This window comes from Hippocampus guttulatus, chromosome 7 (assembly GCF_054856545.1).
Source record: "Hippocampus guttulatus isolate MCC_2025c chromosome 7, RoL_Hgut_1.0, whole genome shotgun sequence".
NCBI classification, from domain to species: Eukaryota; Metazoa; Chordata; class Actinopteri; order Syngnathiformes; family Syngnathidae; genus Hippocampus; species Hippocampus guttulatus.
This window is the reverse complement of record NC_141267.1, coordinates 13,993,044-14,016,072: the sequence shown is the minus strand read 5'-3', so window position 1 is coordinate 14,016,072 and position 23,029 is coordinate 13,993,044. Positions and strand designations below refer to the sequence as shown.

Genomic DNA, 23,029 nt, shown 5'->3' with positions numbered 1-23,029 from the left:
GCACACACAAAGCCATCAAGAGAGAAATGTTCTGCAAATTAAAACTCTCTTGTGACTGACAAAATATAAAAACCGATTAGCATAAAGGACAGACACACAGAAGACTCCCTTATTGTCCTTTCGATTGCCATGTATTGTCATTCCAGTTTTCCCAGGTGTTGGGATGCATACTTTGCTAAATAAAATGTAAATTGGTCACACAGGTGGAAATGTGCAAGCTGGCTAAGTGTGTTGCTAGTGTATGATTATCAAGGCATTTTGTGTAGTCACTGTTCACTTTGAGAAAACAGAAGGAGAACCATGGTTGAAGTTCAGACAGGCAGTCCATAGGGAAGGAAGAAAGGTGGAAGACTTGCTACGGGTTTGGTGGAGACTTAGAGATGGCTGTCATCCACATAGCAGTGAAAATGGATGATGACCCAATGGAAAATATTGCACAATCGTGGAATCCATTTAATGAAGAGAAGTAGTTCCGGGACAGAGCCCTGGGCGACACCAGTGGAAAATGGGAGAAAACTTGGGGAATATTTTATTGTGAATGGAAATGTAATATGGGATTTTTGGTCATGCACAGACAGAAGTAACACTAATATCAATACATGGGCTACTCACTGAGCACGAGTAGGACAGATCGGACTGTTCTTTCTCTATCAACAGAAGTGTGAGCACAATACACACACATCTCAGGTAGCTGGAAGTAAACACGTCAAATTTGCCCAATTTTCCAGTGACTTTTTCCAAACCCCGTATTTCGCTGTCTCTGTCTCAATCCACAGTAGTCGTATAAGACAAATCCCCCCCGCACCCCTCTTGCCTTCGCTCTGAGCCACGAGGGAAAGGCCTCTCAGCTGGGACCTTGTGACAGCTTTGGATCAATACGGGACTCGATGTAAACAGAGGTCAATGCTTACTTATCAGTGATCGCAAATACATTAGATCCATCGTCTGTTCCCCTTCAAATGTCGATGCGGAACTAAAGTGCTGATCACTGTGGGATGCTGGGTCGTGCTGCTAAAGATCTCCATGGTAACAACTTGCAAACATAACACGACTCGAGATGATGGTGATTGCCTGTGTGCCTACCGACGAGTGCATTTTGCATGCTGAATGAATAATTAGCTGGTATTCAGCTCAACTTGGATGGATGGGAGCATTGTTCCTGATCAAAATAGCAATAAATTCTGATTTAGATAATGCCGCTACTGCTGGTTAAGTCTTTTTAACCGCCCAAATCAAGCAAAGCAACTGCAGCACAACGTGCAAGGACTACAAAACATCTATTCAGCCCTTTCCAGCTCGGACTGTGCAATTATTCAGATGAAAGTATCTCTTTGGCATATATTTAAATAACTACTTATTGAAACAAATGTTTCTTGGTAATTATTCAGTGAAGTAATTACAAGAAAAACTGAAAAAGCCTCCTGGTGCAATGGCTTCAGCCTCGACTTGCCTTTATTTGGTTTTCTATTATCTTAGGAAAGCATATAACTCCTGTGGTGGAACGCTCATGCAAGCAGACAGATGGTTGAAGCTTCGCTCTGACAGAGGCTAAAGCACAGGGCACCTCCACTCTTCAAAGTCTGCGCTTCTCTTCACTGGCTACTTCTTCAAATGCCATCTGTAGCTCGGCACTCTAATGTTACTTTAAAACAAGGACATTGCTTCCCCCTCCCCCTGCCCACCCCCACCTCACTCGGTCTAATTAAAGAACTGCAAAAGGAATGTTTCTTTTTGCATCTGCCATACCATAACTCCTTTGGAACAGCTCACCCAATCTTTTGATTTAGTTGGCACATTATGCAACCATTTTAATGTGCTCGCTATATGCATCTAAAAGGAACGGGCATTGGAAAAAAATTCTAACGCCTCTCAATTGGGAACATCAAAGCGGTGAACATAAATTTTTCCATGACCGCATTCTAAATAATCTTTACCGACCTCCGAATAAAACAAACTAAAAGTTTTTTGTTGTGTAAGAGAAGAAAATAGTGTTCCGGGGGGGAAAAAAAAATCAAAGATGGTCAATCCATTCATCCATGGTCACGAGAGTGCTGGAGCCTATCCCAGCTGTCTTCGGACAGGAGGCGGGGTACACCCTGAACTGGTTACCAGCCAATCGCAGGGCACACAGAGACGAACAACCATTCGTGCTCACAATCCCACCCAGGGACAATTTAGGGTCTTCATTCAACCTAGCACATATTTTTGGTCATGTGGGACAAAACTGGTGTACCTGGAGAAAATTCAGACAAGCACAGGCAAAACATGCAAACTCCACACAGGAAGGCCAGACAGCAGAACCTCTTAACTGTGAGGTGGATGTGTGCTAACCAGTTAGGCACTGTCCTGCCCAAAGAAAATACTCTAAAACCTAAAGATTTTGAAATCGTTTTTAACGGTTTTGTTTCTGCTTCCACTCAATCGACATTGTGTTTTGCCTTGGCCTCCCAGGATCAGTAGAATACAGACCTATGAATATACAAATGGAGATAGTCACTACGTGTCAGGGAGCTGCAGTAATTGAAGTAAATTTTCACAGAAGATGGAGATTATACACCTCTGAGTATTTTTACATAATCTGTCTACATGTCTTGCTCCACTGTTCAAAGATCCGTTTATTCAAGGGATTAATTTAGCTGGGAAAATCAAATTTAAAAGTCTGTAATATACACCTCTATATTGATTTATTGTACTTTTCTGGCGAATACACACATTCATATTGGCCGCTAATCATGAAAATGACGTGTATTATGAGCGCGTCATCTTGACGGTCTGCTAATCATTTTAAACACAGCTATTTGTAACAGCAACTTAATGCTAGCATTTGCTGACGATCGAAGATCCATGTTTCTAGAGAAGGGACAGGAGGACAAGGAGGATATCTTTATTGAGACTTATTTAGTTGCTGCTAAACGATACAGCATAACCCTTTCAGGATCAACACAAGAAGCATTTGCGCACACATAATCAGCATGTGACGCCTCGATCCAGGTTATCCTGTCACATGTTCAAAAAAATTTGAGTCGTTTATGAAGTGCTTGACAACTCACCATGTTTTCAAATTCATTGCAACAAAAATATGAACGTTTCATTTCTTTTCAAAGGTTTTTTTTTAACCATGGGTACACATACACGTAAGTGATGTGAACTGAAAATATTAAAAGCACACCAGCTTCAAGTGGGTCACTGCACATTTGTGTACCAAGCATTTTGTATTTTCTGTGTGTGTGTGTGTGTGTGTGTGTGTGTGTGTGTGTGTGTGTGTGTGTGTGTGTGCGTGTGTGCGTGTGTGCGTGTGTGTGTGTGGAGCACAGAGGTAGAAGTCTCTCGGGTAGTGTTGTGTCACCGTCATCCGCAAAACAAACACATCTTTTGAGTGAACATGCTGAAAGGAACTGATTCGTTCCTTTTTCAGTTCAGTTCAGCCCGGCTTCGAGCATGCGTCGAACGAGAAACTACCGGGCAAGCGGCCAAACGTGTGGGGCTGAACACAGTGAGGCGAGCGACCGTCCATCAACATTTGACTTTAATTGAGACCTGTCCGTGGTGCAAAAACGTTTGGGGCCCGTTTCCTTATAGAATTGTACCAAATCTGCTGATCGCACAGAATCATACTGTACTGTAAAAAAGAAAAGTTGTATTTTAACTTTAAAAAGGCTGTTATCAAGGACCGGTCAATGATTTTGGACGAGCCGGATGTGCGCTCGCACTTTGTTTGTTAGCATGAAGCTAAACGGACTTCATAAAGGCTAAGCTATCCGGTTGTTTCAACTCTACAAGATAAAATTGTTTAGTTACACAATAAACCTCACCTGGGAATGGCAATAAACAGCATAAAGTTGTTTTCGAAAATAAATAAATAAATTGAGGGGACGCGCGTCTTCGCATAAACTCAGACGAATGACATATGGAAAAACACGTCCCTCATGTTATTTAAAAGCCTCATGTTTATCTTTGGGTTTTACCTCCCAGTTTGACTTCCTCTGCTGCCGTTTAGGCAAAAAAACGTTATAGTTTCAAAGTAACAAAATTTGGGAGACTGCAACATAAATTAAATGCTTCATCAGATAAATCAGTTCTGCATACTGGCAAAATTGGTTTAGAAAAAAAAGAATAAAAACCTCAATGGAGCGTTGCCATCTTTTGTATGTATGTACCAGTGTGTGTGCATGTGATCGGTCACTGTTTTGGAAAATTACACTGGTCAACAGTTTTTTTTTCCAAAATGTTTCAATCAGAGACGCAAGATTAATATTTTGTGCTGTTTTTTGTGCTGAATACAAATTACATTTCAATACAAATTACCGGTATTACAGCTCAGAAACCTGATGTGCTCACAAAAAAAAAAAATGTTGACATTAAAAAAAAATCTGCATCAAAAATATGTTTTGGGATGTGTAAAGCTATCTCTGATTAAAATATGCTATAGACCAGCGTTATTCTGGGTTTTAGAGAGAGAGAGAGTAGATTTGTTTGGGTCACAGCAAGCAGAAATAGTACAGTGTCCTTTTATCATCATCCTTTTAATGTCACCTCCCAACGTTCTCCATCACCTTCTCTCCTTTTGCCATTTCCCTCCATACGGCTCGTTTCCCTCCTGGTTCTCTCCCCCCACCCCACCTCCACCCCGCCTCGCCCATCTCCACCTCAAACGCTGGCTTCTGTCCTCCAACCTTCCTCCTTCTGTTTCTCCCTCCCCAGATTGAGCTAGCGTGTTATTAGTAAGGCAGGCAATGCGCCTGTCAGTGTGTGTTAGAGAGAGATAAGCACAGGTAGCGGGAGTTACATAAGCCTCTGCTGATTACCGTGGAGGAGAGGTAGAGTTTTAAAAAAAAAAAAAAGGAAAATGGAGGGTGAGAAGCAGCGAGAGCACGGTAAGAAAGAGACAGATTGCAGTAGCTAAAGTAAGTACATTGTGCTCTAATGTTGGCTCTATGGCTGTCAGGTGGGTGATAAGTAGCCAAGGCTTCTGGGGCTAGTTGAAAGGACAGTCATTAGGGTGGACACCAGAGACTCGCTGTTCATTTTATTCATTCTCCATTGTATCTCTGTGGTAGTGTTTAAACATTTCGGCACGGCAAGGTCTACCAAAATTAATATTGATTTTTAAAAATCTGTTTGTGAAGACAACTCGATACATTTTTGGTGTGGATAACTTGTGCCTAAAGCATACCGACTTCTGGTTATTCTGGGGGGTTTTTTGTTTGTTTGTTTAAATAGATAGAAATTAGGTGTGAGAATTTAGTTGGAGGTAGTATTTCTATCCAGTCGTCCCTTGAGTACCAAGTGTCCCGACTTGCGAGTTTTTCCCGATACAAGCCGTCATTCAGTTGCTTTCTGCTTTGACATTCAAGCAAAAATTAGAGTTTATGAGAGCAGTATGGTGGCTGTGAGCTCAACTCACTTCACAACAAGCAGCCGTTTGCCAGATAGTGAGCAGTTCTGCATGTTGACTGACTGTCAACCTAAATATAAACAAAGAGAATGACACGTTCTGTATTTTCAACAAAATCAACTTTTGCCTTAATAAAGTGTGCTTAGCTTAATGCAAACAAACAATGTAAAATGCCATTGACAATCAAACAAATAGCATTGTTTGTGCCATCATGACTGTTGAAGAAATAGATACCTGAACACAAATGGTGGTGCAACACATACGGTATAGACAGAAATTATAACTACTCACAGGAATATATTTATCCTTTTCAAAAATTGAATAATATTGCTGTGGCTGATTGAATCACTTGACATGTGATACGAATGTTTTGAGCTACGACCGTGGTCAAGAAATTAATGAATCTCAGATCTCAAGGCACCGCTTTATTTATATTTAAAGTCCACCTTGTTCCTGCAAAATGAGTAGTGCAGTACAAAAACTACAAATGTAAATCATTTTCATACAAAATCCTCCTAAAATATCATGAAAACAGGTCAAGACTGGTAACTTTGGTAACATGTCTGTGCCAACAGATTTTTTTTAAATAAATAAATAAAATTTCACTTCATACACAGCATGCATCAGCAGGAAATAACAAAATGTAGCACTTCACTCATCTGGCCTTAGGCTGAGAAAATGTAAAGGCAAAAATCTAGAACACCTGCATGTCCTAGATTCCATTCTGAATATTCAAGACACAAAATACTGTATATCATGACTTCCTCTGAGCGCACATCATGGATTATATTCATTATCGAGCATTTCCCCTTTTTATGTGGTGGGGTTTGTGAGTGTGCAAGGTATCTAGGAGGGGAGGGACCAAGGATAAATGCTCAAGATCAGGTATGGACATCTTTGGGAGCTTCCAGTGCCATTAGTACACATGTTTTCCCACAAAGTCACTTTGACCTGCTCCCCAGTGACATTTAATGTAGTACAGCAGGAAGGTTTCACAACACAACCTGGAGGTGAACTTGATGCTGCTGTGCCCAAGCCAAAAACATTTCGATTATAGTATATACATATATCAAAATGTTGATGATTAGGTAAGTGACAATATTCGGATAAGTTTTATGACACAAATTATTGTGATCTTTGCTATGGCAAAACATACATGGTGAAATCAGTTCTCTCGCAGTCTTTTAAATATGTTCAATGGATTTTAAATGAAGACAATGAAAAGAAAGTATAAACAGTTTCCTCTCCAGCTACGATATAAAAAAAAAAATCAAGACCTCGAGAAAGTTCCAAGGAAATAGGAAATTGTTTTTTTTACTTTTTTTCTGTTTCAGCAAAAAAATGGTAATTTTTTTTTAAATGAGGAAAAATAGCATTCTGTAATATTATACTTTAGAAAGAATCTATACAGCTGTGAGATAGTTAAATAGAAACCAAAATTGTTTTGGTTTTCTTTTTTCTCATATTATCTCCTTCAATGCACATTGTGCTACTCATTCTGGTGCATGCAATTTGGCCACCTGCACCATTACGGACATCCAGATATACTCAGCTCCTCGCTTCGCTTCTCTGTGCGTAAGTAATATTAGCCGTTCCTCACATAGGATAAAGAATATGATGTGTTTCTGCATCATTTGGGGTCTGTTGCTTAAAGGGTAACAACACTTCCACATTGATGCTAATTGTTGCTGTTCTTTTGAAGTTTCCTCTTGTATACTTACATCAAGGTAGCGGAGGTCATACGGTTATTATTAAAATCATGTACATGTACAAAACATGTCGGTCTCTCAGTTTTATGTTTACTTTGACAGTGACCTACAGCTGAGAGCGGAATTTAACAGCTTGAAGTCTCTTTATGAAGAATATTGATATGATATCTGCCAGCATAGAACGCCCGCATCTTAAATTTGCGCTAGCAAGATATAGTAGCTAATCGACAGCTTGTTTTTCGAAAAATGCGTAAACCAGATCTCTGCCCTGTTTGAATCCCGATTGCATTTTTATTTTTCTGCTTGCGACAAGTCATTTAAAATGTGCCGCTTGTGTGCTGGAAGAAAAGTAAGTAAAGAAGAGGAAAAACTGAAAAATCATCAGGGGACACGGAACTGGAGCTGGGGGATGGAATGACTGAATGGAGGTCAATACAATCAACCGGTAGCTCAGGAAGATGTAAATTTTCCAAACTTTGTCTGAGGCGAGTGAGTGGACAGATACCAGCTAATTGGTGAAGGGTTTTTTTTTTCAACCAACACCGTATTAAAACTAAAATGTGTTTTCATAGCAGCGCGAAGTTTCTAATAAGAAATCTTAATTGGGTCATGCTTTAGCTTAAGCAATGCTGCTCATTTCTGATGTGGAAAAAGTCTACCTAGACGACTAAATTATTTGTAAGAATGTAGGTCACATCAACATAAGCGCTTTTTAAAATATATTCAAATATATTTTGCGGGGTTAGTCATTCTGTTTACTTGCCTGACTTCTTCGGCTATGTGGATTCACTTCCCACCAAGTGATAGTCTGCCTCTAAATGTGCACTGCGATAAGCTAGTTGACTAGTCTAGGGTGTCGTCGGCCCTTCACCGCAAGTCAGCTGGGAGAGGCTGCAGCTCTTTGTGGAAAATGGATTGCTGGATAGATTTTGCGGGGGTTTTACATCCACACTATTTGGAAAGCCCAGACCAGGTGGAAGGAACCATTTGCTTGACTCATTTGTACAACACCAAATAGTCTGCGGTGATGCCTATTTTTGAGGACCGGATTTGTGTATGTGTATGAACGCGTGTGTTTGGGATTATTGGGGAGTCACAGTCACTCCATTTTACTTTCGGATGAAACACATGATTGCCCTTTGATTTGATTTGCAGCTGGTTAAAGTGAATTCACGGTCATGCGTATTGTGCCACCTGTTGCGACAGCATGTTGTTGACAGCCTCTAAATGTGTTTTCATTTCATTTTGTGATGACGGATTATTCGTTTTTAAATACATCCCATTGTAAGTATTACATAGCCTTTTAAATAACACAAAACTGTCTCAAAAAGCTATTCTTGAAAGTAGATTTGAGAAGTGTCACTGTTAAATATTTTGCGATTTGTTTAATCTCTTCATTATTCTAATCAATTGATTGATTTAATCGGATAAAATTGTATTTTGCATTGAAATGTATGACGAAACAATTATTCCCCAGGTCACCAATTTTTGTTGATTTGGTATTGCTTGTGATTAAAAATAAAAATAATTCAACAACCCTAAAGCCACATCACATGAGAGCGATTGATGTTGTAATCAGCAACCATTTTGAAACTGATTCAATGACTGAAGGGCTCAGCCATTGTTTTCCAAAGTAAAATCACATGTTTGTAAATGTCTTATTTTGATTCAACACAAAATATAATCATTCTGCTTTCATGAAGGACAACAGAAGGGGTCTCCAAGTCCACCGCTTGGGAACTAACCTGTTTTAGGTGTTTCCCTAGCGCCAACAATCCTGATTCAGATGAAGAGGCTGAAACCAGAGTATTTTGGACAATTTTACAAACAGTGATTCTAAACGATTACTCTATAAATAAAATAGTTCTTGATTAATTTCATAATCGATTAGTCGTCATGTCATTTGCAACTGTTATCCACCTTCTTCAAAATACTCACAAAAAACAATATTTCACCCAAAATGAACTTCTATCCTAAGTTAACATCCAGTACTTCAGCATCAAGCTATGTGATGCTTTTAAAAGAATTCCTTTTTGAGTGAAGCTTGCCTGAAAAGTAAATAACCTTGTAGTATCGGTGGCCTGGAGAGAGGCAGACAAGAAAAGGCCAAGCGAGGTGTTCGGGGTGCGTCCGTGGATGAGAATTCCGGAGAGCGAGCAGTGTGAGAGGAAGCCAAGACAAACTAAAATATTTAAGAAAGAGAGAAACAGAGAGAGAGAGAAATGTAGAGAGGGATGGCTTGTCCAAAAATGTGCAACAACAATAAGGTATGCCTTTTGTGTGTGAAAAAGAGAGACTGCACACAGCGATGCTCAAAAGCAAACCCCCCCCCACCCCCCACGCCGCCCTTCTACCTCACAACTTTGCCTTTATGCACTCGCCGTCACACAGACATGCCTGTGTGCAGTGCACACACACTCTTATGTAAATAGTCTCCTTGGCATCGTGTTGCTGTCACTGAGCCAGCACCCTTTGGGCCATTGAGACAGCCTCATTAAAACAAGGCGCAGCATCCATTAACAGATAGCAATGCATCTAAACACACACACACACACACACACACACGCATTCCAACAAACGTGTACTGTATGCACTCATTCACTCATTGAACAACTCGTTAGGTACACAACCTAATGAGATCAGAGATTACAGTATAATGCTTGGTTTTGATTGAGATTATCAGAGAAGTGTTAAGATATTGGTGACCGGTGTTATCTGTATGAGCTGTTTGTCGTAGTTGTAAAGCACCGACATTAACAGAAACAAGAATAAACACAGGGTGAATACTTTTGATTGTGTCAATCAAAGGGGAGCGTTAGTGGCTTGGTAAAGTCCGATTTGTTGATGCCGTTGTCGTGTGTTAGATCTAATTAGTACCTAATGAATTAGTCATTTTGTGTACACTTCCACAGGCGCGAACAAAAGACCGCCCAGTTACAGAGGCTCTAAATATTTTATATAACAGAACAAATCGCCAAGGAAAGAAGTCAAATGTCACAACAATGTTTGAAGATTCTCTGTGTGTGCGGGTGTGCGTGCGTGCACGTGCACGTGCGGGCGGTTTACTGAAGTAAGCCTGAAGCCATGTTTGAGCCTGGAACACACTCTCCGTCGACACAATGACAGTTTTTTTTTTCTTTGCGGAGGTATTGTGTGTGCTTGTTGCCATCATAATCTGTGACAATATGTGGATCCTGTGTGCAGTATCTCAGGTTGAAGAGGCACGCATTCAGACAGTCAATGAAAAGTATGATGTTATTTTTCTCCTTGCAGTCTCTTCCCATTATGTAAGCATCGGCATACTGTACGTAAATCACAAGATACAATCGAATATATCAATGATTCATAACAAATAGCTTTTCATATCCTCCCGCCATGATGTTTTTCTGTTCAAGTATACAGTCGGCTTGGCCAAATAGAATGTGATGTATCCACTACGTGCAAACCTCGTGAAGTAAAAGGGGCCCTTGTTTGTTTGTGATCTGCTGGCCCCACAGGCGGCTCCCGGGGTGTGGGCTTCATCCGCTTTGATAAGAGGATAGAGGCTGAGGAGGCCATCAAAGGCCTCAACGGACAGAAGCCATCGGGCGCGGCTGAGCCCATTACGGTCAAGTTCGCCAACAACCCCAGCCAGAAGACCAGCCAGGCCCTCCTGTCGCAACTCTACCAGTCCCCCAACCGCCGATACCCCGGGCCCCTCCACCACCAGGCTCAGAGGTTCAGGTGAGTACCTGGGCTTGGACATGGAGGCCTTGTAGGGGGGGCAGCTAAGAATGGCAGTTTCATGGGTCACTTTCAGGGGGGTTGGTATCATTTATGTATTTAAGATGTGCGGAATTCACAAACTGACTCGTTTGACACATTTTTGGGCTTTGAATCACTTGTCTCTATTAACCCTTTCAGGGACATCAGTTACTACTGTGGACAGTTTATCAGGATACAGGGTGCATGAAAGGGTTGAATATTGGGCCGCTTTCACGTCAGTAGTTCAATTTCACTGCTCCCAAGGTGTTTATTTGTCAACTTGACCCATTGTGTGTGTGTTTTTTTTATTTTTTATTTTTTTTTTGGTGGTCCAAGCTAAGTTGTTCATGTCAAATGATTACAGTGCTAAACGAAACACACAAAACTCAACTCAACTCAAATGTATTTATAGAGCACTTTCAAACAGCCATCGCTGCACACAAAGTGCTGTACATGGAGCAACTAACATACATCAGTAAAGCAAAACAACAAATCAGTATCAAAGACGGTAGAGAGCACCAAACAGTTGAACTAAGATCATAAATCACAAAACTAAGAAGCATATTAAAAACTATTCATAACAACGAGTACAGTGTCGTTTGCCCATGCAGTTGGGAACCATCAGGTTCGTGTGTTAAGATGGGAAGTACTGAAACTGAGCATACAGTACCATTTATTTAGCTGTGACTTCTGGCATAGTGGCAGAACAAAAAAAATTTGCACATTTCTCGCATAAATGCACTTCATTCCACACTGTTTTGGTCTGTAGCTGCATTAAGGTGTTTTATGTTGACTGGTCAAGTCACTATGGCATCAATGCGAATGTGCAATCCCCAGAATCATCATGGTTTGCTTGTCATCATCCTCCAGAAAGGAGGACGGAGCTAGGTAGGTAGTTTATCAGTGAACCGAGCTAAAATGCGCTGTCTTCTCAGCATAATCATAACATTCCGTATAAGGGGTTGAACCGACAAGTCGACTTATTGGCTTTCCCCACTCCGCAATGACAGTTCCAGCTTGAAGTCGACTAATTGCCAATCTTGTATTTTGGTATGAACAACACAGACCCCCTTGCTGAAAGCAACAGGTGGTGAGTCCACACAGCAAACACGCAGGAGTGCCTCAAGCTTGGATCCATTTCACTACAAATTTGCAACATCATTTGCAAAATCCGCAAGTCGAAACTCAGATAAAATATGTTTTGCACACTCAGCTGATAATGCACCCATGAATGCCTGCTGATGAACAGCCCCAACTCTTTCACATCAGTTTTTTTATCGGGCCTGCTTCGATAATGAAACACAGTCGATCAACCTCTCTATTTTGATCATAAGCCCGCCCCCCCCAAAAAAAAAAACTTTCAAATAATATTTCGCCCTCCCCTCATCAAAGACAGACTCCTCTTCCTCCTTTCATCACCATTCAAAGCATTGAGCACTCGCCGTCGCACGGCCTCTGACTCTGCCATCATGTAACATTTTATGTGTGAACGTTTATGCAAGCGACCGTGTGGCCTTTAGAAGAAGAACCGGTGTCAACTTTGCACCCGATGCAGAGGAACTTTTCATATGAGACTGTCTGCTTCGGTCATTCACGTTTGTGTTTCCCTTGATTTCATCGCGCTGCCATTTTGCCAGCACTCTCCTGCATCCCTGGGCAAAAATGCATTTGTTTCTTAAAGCGGTTAGTGGTGAGAAAAAAAAAATCATTTTCTACCAAAATTAATATTCAAATCTAACATCAAATTTGCTCCCAATGGCCGTAAAAACACTTTATCCGCATAGATCGTTGCTGTGCAATAAAAAGGTAAAACAATTTTTAGAGGGGGGACGACTGTTTTACAGCAACGTTTTTCATAAAAACATCCCACATCCGACAGACTTGGTTGAGTGAAAATATACCTTTATTGTCAGTCATCTGCTCAAAATATTACCTTCGTCATTCCAAGGACTTTGAGACTTGCCTCATAAAAGCCAAATGTCTTTCTACTTCCACGCATGGTCGTCAGTTGTCTCCGGTAGTTCGCTTATGCTGTCTGAAGGGCGTTGGACGTGAATAATTGACGCCCCCCCCCCCAAAAATGTTTATAAGTGCCTCCATTAATAGTTTACCCCAACATATAATCTTACTTTGATTTGATTTTTACAACATAATCTTTAAATTAGCCTCCAGATTTGATTTTGGGGGGGGGTGGGGGCGTGCACCGAATGTGCGGCGAACACTCTCCGTCACTTCCATTTACAACCCAGGCTAAACTTAGCTCCTTCCCACCATACAAAGACACTTGTCTCTCAGTCGAATTGTCTCACTTCAACGTTCTCCCTTAACACAAATGGCTTCTTTTCTATTCGGATTGGCTTTGGCACTGTTTTCTGGCGTTACAGATAGAGCATTAAAAAAAATAAAAAATGAAAAATTATTTTCAGCGAATAGCTGAGGACAGGTGCTCATCTTCGCCATGGTGAAACAGTTCAAAATTTGGGTCAACACCAAATATGACACCTTCACAAATAATCACCTCCTGCACATTTCCAACTAATAAAGTTAGGAAATTGGGCAGGGAGAACAAACGGGTTAAAAAATTAAAAAGTGAAGAAATACTCTTAAAGTTCTTCAACTCAGGTACGCTCCGAGATGCAATGCTTCTCTCTCCACAACGTTGAGTTGAAATGTGTTGAATAAGTTTTGCATAATCCTGCTAACAAGCAAACCAACTGCAACAAAAGCATAATCTTCTTGGCAAGGTTAGAAATGTACGACTTCTCGGGGATTTTCCGATTTGGTGCGGAAAGTTCTTTGAAAACAAATGAAAAGCAGAAATGCATTCCTGCCCCGGGGCAGTCATCTCTATCATTTTATATCACATAATAAACGTCTTGACACCGTACGTACCACTTCGTTTTCCCGTCACTCACTTTGTGCATCATGTGAATGTAGTGTAATACACACCTGCAAGTATTAAAATTCGGAGAGGCTCCGTGTCATCTCACCACGCGCACATGCACGCAAAACAAAAGATGATGCATTCCATCATCCAAGACGATTTGGAATGTTTTGGGATTGTCACAAAATACACCCTCACAAATTCCTCTCTTTTTCAATAACACTAAGCCGGTTGTGCTGCTGATTCTCCGTCAAAGTCGGCGGCGGGAAGGTATTTTTTTTCTTGCCGCGCTGCTTTCCCGGTGTGACACCTGAGCGATGTAGCGTGGCTGTGTGTCTGTGATACGCCAAGCCAATTTACAGGCTCGGCAGGAGAGTGTCGCTTCTCATCACAAATCACAACCACAGGACACTTCTTCGCTGCGTCCCTGCGCTCCCCACCTCACCACGCGACACTCTGGAAGTTGGAAACTGCTTTAAAGTGGGGATATTTTGCTTTTTCTGACACAGTGCTCGTGAGGACAACGTTGCAAATAGGCGCCTTCGCGTTTCTTATATGGCAAAAGTACTTTGAGCTGTCTAAATGTACACACATTCGGTCAAATTTTTTTTTAATGTGTCAATATTTTGTCAGACCATTAGCTAAAAAAAACAAGAAAAAATAACAATTCAGAAGAACCTCTATCCCGAGTGCAACGCGTTCTGCAATGCACCAAACTTTGCTAACTATTTTTGTCAAATCGATACAATAAAATATCTTTTCGGGGGTCAAACATTTTATGCTTCAAAGTAACAGTGGTGAGCATTCAGAACTGTCGAGCAAATTCTCTTAACTGTGGTTTATTTTAAAAGTTTCCGGTGTACACCGCATTCTTTTCAAGTTATTGTTGAATTATTAGCTATGTCGTACGTAGCACTCGCGGCTACATTCCTAAATCACAATCAATTCCATTTTTGTTTATCGTGTTATAATGACACTTTTCCCCGACCTTTGCTGGTACCGGTCTGTGGGGATAGGGGGAAATCACATACTCTCTCTCACACACACACACACACACACACACACACACACAAAATCTAAAGAAAAAGCAGTTTTAGTTGAACAGATGTGCTGAGATGATTCATTCATGAACAACGCTTGGCTTTTGTGACATTTTAATAGGATATTTTTGGGCCCTTGTTCTCAAACTTCCGATTTTCCGCTGTGTTGTATATTTGTTTGTCACTGGCCACATAACGCGATGGCTTTGCTACAAGCCAAGTCAACGTGCAGTACAAAGTGTCGGCATGGTCCCCCTCCACACAGCCGACATAATCGACTTCAGCATAATACAGCAAGCCCTGCAGCCCAGCTCGTTTCCGATTTTTGGCCCTTAAAAAATGGCGCTAATTAGCAAATTACCCTTATTATATCCAAGGCAGGAACCAATTATAGCTGAAAACATTTTTGTTTCAAAAAGAAAAGGGAAAAAAAGCACCCATTCTTCCTTTAATGCTGTATTGAGAGAGCAAAGAAAGGTGCCATTGTTTGTTTGCGTTTGAGAGGCAGTGCAAAAAAAAAAGCTGCTGAGCATTTGCATGGTGGGTACGCATGACTGTTAATTTGGTTGTGTCTGTCGGTGAGAGAGCGTTAGCAGCAGGTTGTTTTGTGGTGGCCCGGTGGCCCAGTGGCCAGCAGATTTCTTCTTGCTTTTGGCGTTCCCGCCAATTTCCTCGTTTACCGACATTCATTCCCTTACTTCATTTGCTAATTACTGCTAATGGGCTGCATTCAAATGTTTTAAGTGGCTAACAATGTGAATTATGAATTGGGTAAATCAAATGAACATCACAATATTTTGAGATGAGTTGACCAATCGACGAGTCAACTTTAATAATCGTACTCGGCTAATCGCGAATCACGTTTTTGGCATCTCTTGCCCACCAATTTGCAGATGACTTTTGACTCACCCGTCTTCTGCCGTCATCAGACTGTATCGAGCAGTAAAATATCCAGACAACACGCTTGCAAAGTCTTCATATGCCTGCGTGGTTCAAAGTTTACAAAAATATGATGGGAATAGCGGTTAGCCTCGCTAGCTTCCGCTATTCCAAATCTTGACCAAACATCAACACAAATCTGGTCTTCCCCTCCAAAATATTCTAAGTAGTTTTTTTTAAAGCTTTTTCATCATTCAAATGGGAATGCCAACATAATGTCCTTGGAAGAGGTAATGAGTGTGCCACCACTACACTAGAGTAGACGGACCCTTGTCGCCAGGTTAAGTTTATAGTGTTTTCAAGAGGAACGAAGCGTCTCCAGCCAGCTGTTGCTCAATAAGCCATGGCCCCTGTCCATTAGGCTCTAGGGAGTTAATAAGACATGAGACAGGCTGGGAGCAAGTGAGGAATGAAGGTCATTGAGTCATCAAGCAGACTGCATCCATCCAAGAGGGCCACCATTTTACACAGCCCGCAGGTTTCTTCATCCCTCTCACTCACACACGCGCGCACACGCTGATGGTCTCTTGAGGGACACATAAATAGGCACACAAACTGCCTCACCGCAAAGCTTTTAGCACAGCGCTCTAAAAATACTGTGAAGCCCCGTACGTTCACATTTTGAAATTCACCTATTTTTGTTGGGCAAATAATATAAAAATATCGGTTGCCGGTTTCTTGTGACAGCTTGGGGCCAAGGAACCGTGTTGGACTGAGAGTAGCATCTTCAGTTTGTCAAACCATAGTCTTGTCAGATTGACACGTGTGTGTTTGCTGCAATCTTTTGGCATCTATAGGCAATATTAAAAAAGTTTTGCATGGGCACTAGTAACTGGCGAATTTTCACAATATGTGACAAGGCCCAGTTCATATCCCCCATGACGATCTGGTCAAACACTATGCTATAATATTTCAACGTCTGCCACAAAGACACCGTACCATGGGTCACTAATCAAGGTTACCCCAAAGGACCTCATGAATCGCCCATGGGCCTGTTCTAAAAATAGCACCCCTGTGATGAGACATTGTGATTTCCTCAGAATGTTTTAGAAGTGATCATTTGAAAATGTAAACATTGGCAGAAATGTTCAGAAATATCGTGCATAGTGATATTTGTTTCAGACTTCGAAATCATTTTTGATCATTGTGAATAATCATTAACATAATCAGCGTCTCACTCATGATTAACAATAATATATAAAGGTAATCTGAGCAAAATGTATTATTTTAGACACGTGTATCAAACTGGTAAGCATTCACATTAATCAGTACCCAAAGAAGTAGTTCTCGGTTTCAAAAAGGTTGGTGAGTCCTGCACTTGATGTTCATGACACATTCACTTGTGTTTTTGTTGGTTAAAATCATTATCATCTCTCATTCACTATCTTTCAAAATGTCGGTGTTATTAAACTGACAGAATTCTGTTAACGTGGTGGCACCAAAGAAATCGACACAAACCCTTCCTGTTTGAGCACTAGAGCTAGCTTAGCCGTTTCCGCTAACCCGGTGCTAAGCTACGCTCTACTTCTACCGACATTAGCGTTTGTGACGACAACCCTGACTTGTTGGTGTACGCTGATACTAAAGCGCTTTCACTTCCGGTGATCATGTGTTGAAAACATACAGTGGTAGTAGTGAGTGCTGTGCTATAGTGAGGGGACCGGAGCATCATGAACCAATGCTAGCTTCTTCTGGTGGGGACTCCTCAGTGTCAGGTGCTAATTCGAGATGGGGTCGTGTGTGTGTTGTTGAGTGAGAAGGATCACGCAGTTCCGACAGGGACTCTACATTAGTTCCACTGAGTAAGTCAACCATCTGCCCACCATTAACCCCAGAACCCTCCTTCTCTTTACAGGCTGGACAATTTGCTTAATATGGCCTATGGCGTAAAGAGGTAATTAAAACTTCACCCAATGCCAGATGTCCATGTTGACTCCGTTTTTTTTTCCAGTATCCTTTTCATGTGATTTATTTTCGTATAGTTTTTGTTGTCAATTTATGTTGAACAAATTTTCAAGGTGGATTGCATTTTCTGTTGTTTTTGGTTTGATTGTGTTTTACTCGTGAGCTTGAGTGTTTTTCAAATGCCCTAACAAGCACTAAAAAAAAAAAAAGCAGAAAACAATTTGTCTTTGTTTTCAGTGGTGATGGATTTGCTTTCTTTTTATTATGACAAGTGCTGGTGTTGTTTGGATTGTTTTTTGGGTTGTTTGTGTACAGAATGGATTTGTTCTCGACGTCTTGATTTCTAGGTGTTGTTGTTTATTTCTTCGGGATTCAGGTTCTCTAGCCTTGTCGCTGCATCCTAGCCTGGAAACAACATATGACATGAATGCTTACATTTTGTTGAGGGGAGCGGGGGGGGGGGGGGGGGCTCTGACACAAATGCATACATTGATATTGTTTGATGCAGCACGTACTTTTGAAGCCAAATGTACACATTGGCTGCATGTCTTTTGGGAGCAGTTGCTGTGATCCGAGCAAGCTTAACAAGTACAAGCGATGAGGCTGGATGAACCTGGATCCTTGCTGGAAACAGGAAATGTTTCACTGCAGATGGCTCCGGCTTTGCTCTGCGCTGCTCAAATTTCCTCCTTTTTGCCTCCATATCTCTTTTTTTTTTTTGCTTTGTTGCTACCATACAGTAGGTGTTACATAACCCGGCGCGTAGTAGCCATTGTTGTGATGTGCTGACAGCAGCATGTTGCAGGCACTTGGGACTCCATTCGGAGACAACTTATCTTATTGAGCAATGAAATAACAATCAACTATGTATAGTGATAGCAACGTGTCCAAGTGGCGTCATGTTGTACTTCTTCAGACTGCAAACTCGGATCAGATTGAATCAAGAGTTAATCTGCTGGTTACAGCCAAGTAGGGTTATCAATTTTGCCTCAATAGATTCAAGACACAATTAATCAACAATCAATGCCACAAAATCAGCTCATCAAGTGATCAACTGTTATGCCTGTGTCTCATCCAAATCAAGCATGCTGATTGCAGAGCATGTCATCTGCAAGTAGTTGGCTTTACTAAAGACGAAACAATGTGGTCAGCTGACACTGTTGCTATGCAACCGACGTTCTCGTCTATAATATCGGTTAGGGTTCATTCCCAGATTCATATGTATGCCCGAACGCACTCAGAGAGGCACACAATGTGAAAGGAAGTCCCGGAAAGTAACCCAAATGTAAAGACCCAAATGTAGTTGATCTTTGAAAACAAAAACAAAACAAAAAAACAGACAAGTGTTTTTTTAAATGTAAAATCTTGAAGAAAAAAAAACCACACTTGGCCACTACAATCGGTTTCACCCACAGATTGATGCGTATCGTCAAGTACAGTACAATCTCTTTTTCTGAAACCCCGCGGTACTTAATCGATGAAGGCAAATGGTTGCAGTAAGACCATGGAGTCAATGATTCAATCGTCCCAAGCCCTCACATTGGCCAGGATCAGACTGTGCACCATCAAAAGTCATGTCGAAAGGTCGAAGTGATTGCGGGCCATATATAGTCACTGGAGATAAGAATAAGGGCGGGGGGGGCATGAGCAGCAAGCAGCGCAATCGATCTGTGCCATAAGCCCTGCAATAGTACAGAACAGAGAGACACCCTGCAGACTCTTGGAGTGGGAGGAATACGCTTTGTACCTTAATGCCACTGGGCTGTAAAGTGCTTCCACTTTGCATTTTGCTCTCTCGCTCCCTCCCTTTGCCCAAGAAAGCAGCCTTCCCAGAACATCTGCAGCAAGGCGGAAATCTCAATTAAACCATGCCCAATAATGCCTATAGTTGTTTCTTGAAGAGAGGTGGCATAAGAAATGAACCTCTTTATCTCATTTACTTTTGATTTTAAAATGGGCCCTTCTTTCCCTCTTTTTCCTTTCCTTTGAGCGGAAAGGCAATTAAGTGAAGTCAACTGAGGATTCAAATCTTCTTGCATCGCAGGAAGAAGGCGAAGATTACAAGGCCAATGAGAAGAGATTTAGTAGTCCGGTGCGTGATCTGTGATGAATTTCTAGCAATGCTTTTAATTCAACAACTTTCTGCAAATTTAGCTCTTGAAGGAGCCACTCAAGGGCGCCAAGAGAAAAACCCTCATTTGCATCTTCTTGGGCAGATATGGGGTAATTCCTGACAGAAGGCCTTTCACAATAAAGCGAATGAAAGATTTAAGAGCACACCTGTGCCCGTGCCAAAGTCAACCACGCATCACAGCTCCCGATGAAGAAATATTCCAGTCGAAAATGACGAGTTGAAACGCAAAAGCCGGCAAGCGCCATTTTAGACAGGAATAAAGCCACGCCAACTTGCGAACGACCTATCACGGCTTTGCTTTCACCCAGCAAACTCAAACGACTCCTGTGTAATGTGTATTGCAACTAAAGGTGCTCTTGCAGAAAGTGCCGAGTGCCATAAGCCTTTTTCACTCCAGCTAGCATCGGAACCACAAATATGCATGAAACCAGAAATTTAAAAAATCATTTTACGCACCAAAAAAAAATATGCATTTGTCTGTGCTTGCATTTAAACTTTTGAAATAATTCAGAGCAAAATAACATAAGAGAGAAGACCACCAATTGAAAACCGAATCCCAAATCATTCAGAAAATCCAAGTCGCATGTATGCTCTCCACATGCCTGTCTGCCCTCCCCACATTGTCTGGGCTTGCTCAGGATGCGATGGCGGATGTCCTGGGGGATCTTCTTCTCGACATCAGTGATCCCGCAATGAATCCAAATATGTCTAATGGGATGGAAGAATCTCATTTTGAATCTGTAGTCTGTCTGATTACGATAACGAGAGGGCGGCCTGTCTCTCAGGGACCTCGCAAATGTTCTTGCAACATCCTGTAGAAAAATCTGCAAGCTGTTGCCACTTAGCCCTTTTGTGTGTGTAGTTTCCCAATGCTTGTCCACAAAGTGCGGGTCTATTATTAGCATTCCCTTTCACTTCTATTCAATCCGATGTCTTTCTCTTCCACGCTTGTCCTCTCAGGTTTTCGCCCATCACCATCGACAGCATGACCAGCCTGGTGGGCATGAACATCCCCGGGCACACCGGCACCGGTTGGTGCATCTTCGTCTACAACCTGTCCCCAGATTCGGACGAGAGCGTGCTTTGGCAGCTCTTCGGGCCCTTCGGTGCCGTCAACAACGTCAAGGTGATCCGTGACTTCAACACCAACAAGTGCAAAGGTTTCGGCTTCGTCACCATGACAAATTACGACGAGGCGGCCATGGCCATCGCCAGTCTCAACGGTTACAGGTTGGGTGACCGCGTCCTGCAAGTCTCCTTCAAGACTAACAAGACCCACAAGTCCTGAACTCGAACCAGGTAGAAGCAGATGCAGCTCTGTCGCGCTCCAAAATCACCTCCTCCCTCCCCCCCCCCCCCCGCGCCCCCAGCTCCACCCCTCCCTTCTGCCCCTCCAGTCACCACCACTACCACCACCCTCCACTGGAACATGAAGCAACCATCCAACCCAATTGAACTAGAAATGGCTTATATCATAACTTTGGACCTATAAGCCAATGTTGCCTAAGTATTCAAAAAAAAAAGATGAAAATGTTCATGCATTTTGGGAAGTCCCTGAGAAAATGCAGGCTTCTGTTGTATATGCTTTCTGTTTTGTTCTGGTTGCTCAAATGAGTTTTCTCTTCTATGTAAACAGTAGCAAACCTGCCGCCCCTCCGGCCCCTCGATTTTAGTGAAGAGAATATCCTTTGTAGACCACTGTCTCGATTCAGGATTAGCTTTTCTTTTGTATATCCGGAACCCACTGTCGTTAGTATCCTGTGAACCTCCCAGTCACTTTAAGGGAGGGGGCTCTTTTTTAACAATTGGTGAACCATTCATTCATTTGTAGTTGTATTCAAAGATCCCCTTAAATGATTCTAGATGGGATTTCACACTCCCACCGATTCTGACGTAGTAGGAAAAAAAAGGGAAAAAAAGACTTTCTAATGTTGTTTTTGTTTTGTATCGCAAACAAAACATAATGTCTTTTCCTCACAGGGAGATGGGGTGCGGGGTGGGGGATGGGTTAGCGTTCCTGATGACACATTCAGTAATTTAAGAAAAAAGAGAAAAAAAATAACACTGTTGCCAAAGAGAAGATCTCTTTGCTTGGAAAAAAAATGCGTTTAGAAAAAAAAACAAAAAAATAAATAGAAAGAAGAATCTATTTTTATAAATGATAATTAAAATAAGAATTATTGAGAAATTTTTACAAGAATCTGGATTTGAAAAAAGAGAAAAATATTTTGACTGGCTCACTGGGAGGGGGGAGGGGGGCACCACCTTGTCTTGTCGTTCTGCCAATGGTACTTTCTAGGCTCAGCGCTGGGAAGCCACGGTGGCGGCAGCGATTTTCTAGATGGAAGGTTTTGTGAAAAAGGAAACCAAGGCAGGTGATTTTGGTAATTTTTCACACATGTACGTACTAGTGCTTAATTATTCAATACCCACAAGGGAAAGGGAGAGGGTAACCATCCTTATCGTCCAGAGCCCAAAGCAAGGAGACCCTTTGTCTGCTTCTTTTCCTGTTATCGTCATCAGTCCATATGGGGTATCAGTAACTACATATGTGCACATCAATTCATTCGGAAAAAGCATACTCTTCATGATATTGTTTCTCTTTGCTCTGCATTTGTGTGCAAACTTCCTTTTAGCGATCAACAGTAGGTGCTATACTACATTATTCACATATCTTAACTATCCGAGTTGGTTGTTCTATGTGTTGTTTCAAAAAAAAAAAACAAACAAACAAAAAAAAAACATTTACTCTGTTGATGTTGGCATTGAATTGAGCTTATTTGTTTATTGTTGGCGCCCAAATAGTCTTGTGAGACTATTTCGTTGCAGAGAAACCAGATCAACTCAACTCAAAAATTACATACACATATATATATATATATATATATATATATATATATATATATATATATATATATATATATATATATATATATATATATATATATATATATATATATATGAATGGAAAAAAAGTCACTGAACAAATTTTATTTATTTCTTTTGCTTTGGGTTTTGTTTGGGGGGGCTTGCTGGCTTTTGCGTTACTTGCTGATCGTGAAGCTTTTGTCCAAACTTAACGATGATTAGCTAGTTCCTTTAGTCGCGATATTTGTTTCCTGAAAAGGCGATCTATGACTACTGTGTCTTTCTTTGCTCTGTACAAATAGATGATCTATCTCTCTCTCAATATAAATATATATATATATCTATATATACATAGTCAACATTTGTTTTACAATATCTACTGTACTATCTGAGTTGTCACTGTTCTTTAGT

At 41.3% G+C, this 23,029-nt stretch overlaps 1 protein-coding gene across 6 annotated transcripts in view; it reads left to right on the top strand.

Moving 5' to 3' along the window:
• The window catches only part of elavl4 (ELAV like neuron-specific RNA binding protein 4), an 88,638-nt gene extending 66,014 nt beyond the window's left edge, over positions 1-22,624 (top strand). For 5 of the 6 annotated variants that reach the window (XM_086115264.1, XM_086115261.1, XM_086115266.1 and 2 more), the window contains 3 exons: positions 10,602-10,827; positions 17,567-17,605; positions 20,711-22,624. In XM_086115264.1, the coding sequence (XP_085971390.1) occupies positions 10,602-10,827; positions 17,567-17,605; positions 20,711-21,038 (593 nt within the window). In that variant the 3' untranslated portion in view covers positions 21,039-22,624. The remainder of the gene's footprint in view (positions 1-10,601; positions 10,828-17,566; positions 17,606-20,710) is intronic. The other variant, XM_086115262.1, reaches the window with a different exon arrangement.
• Positions 22,625-23,029: the final 405 nt, after the last annotated feature.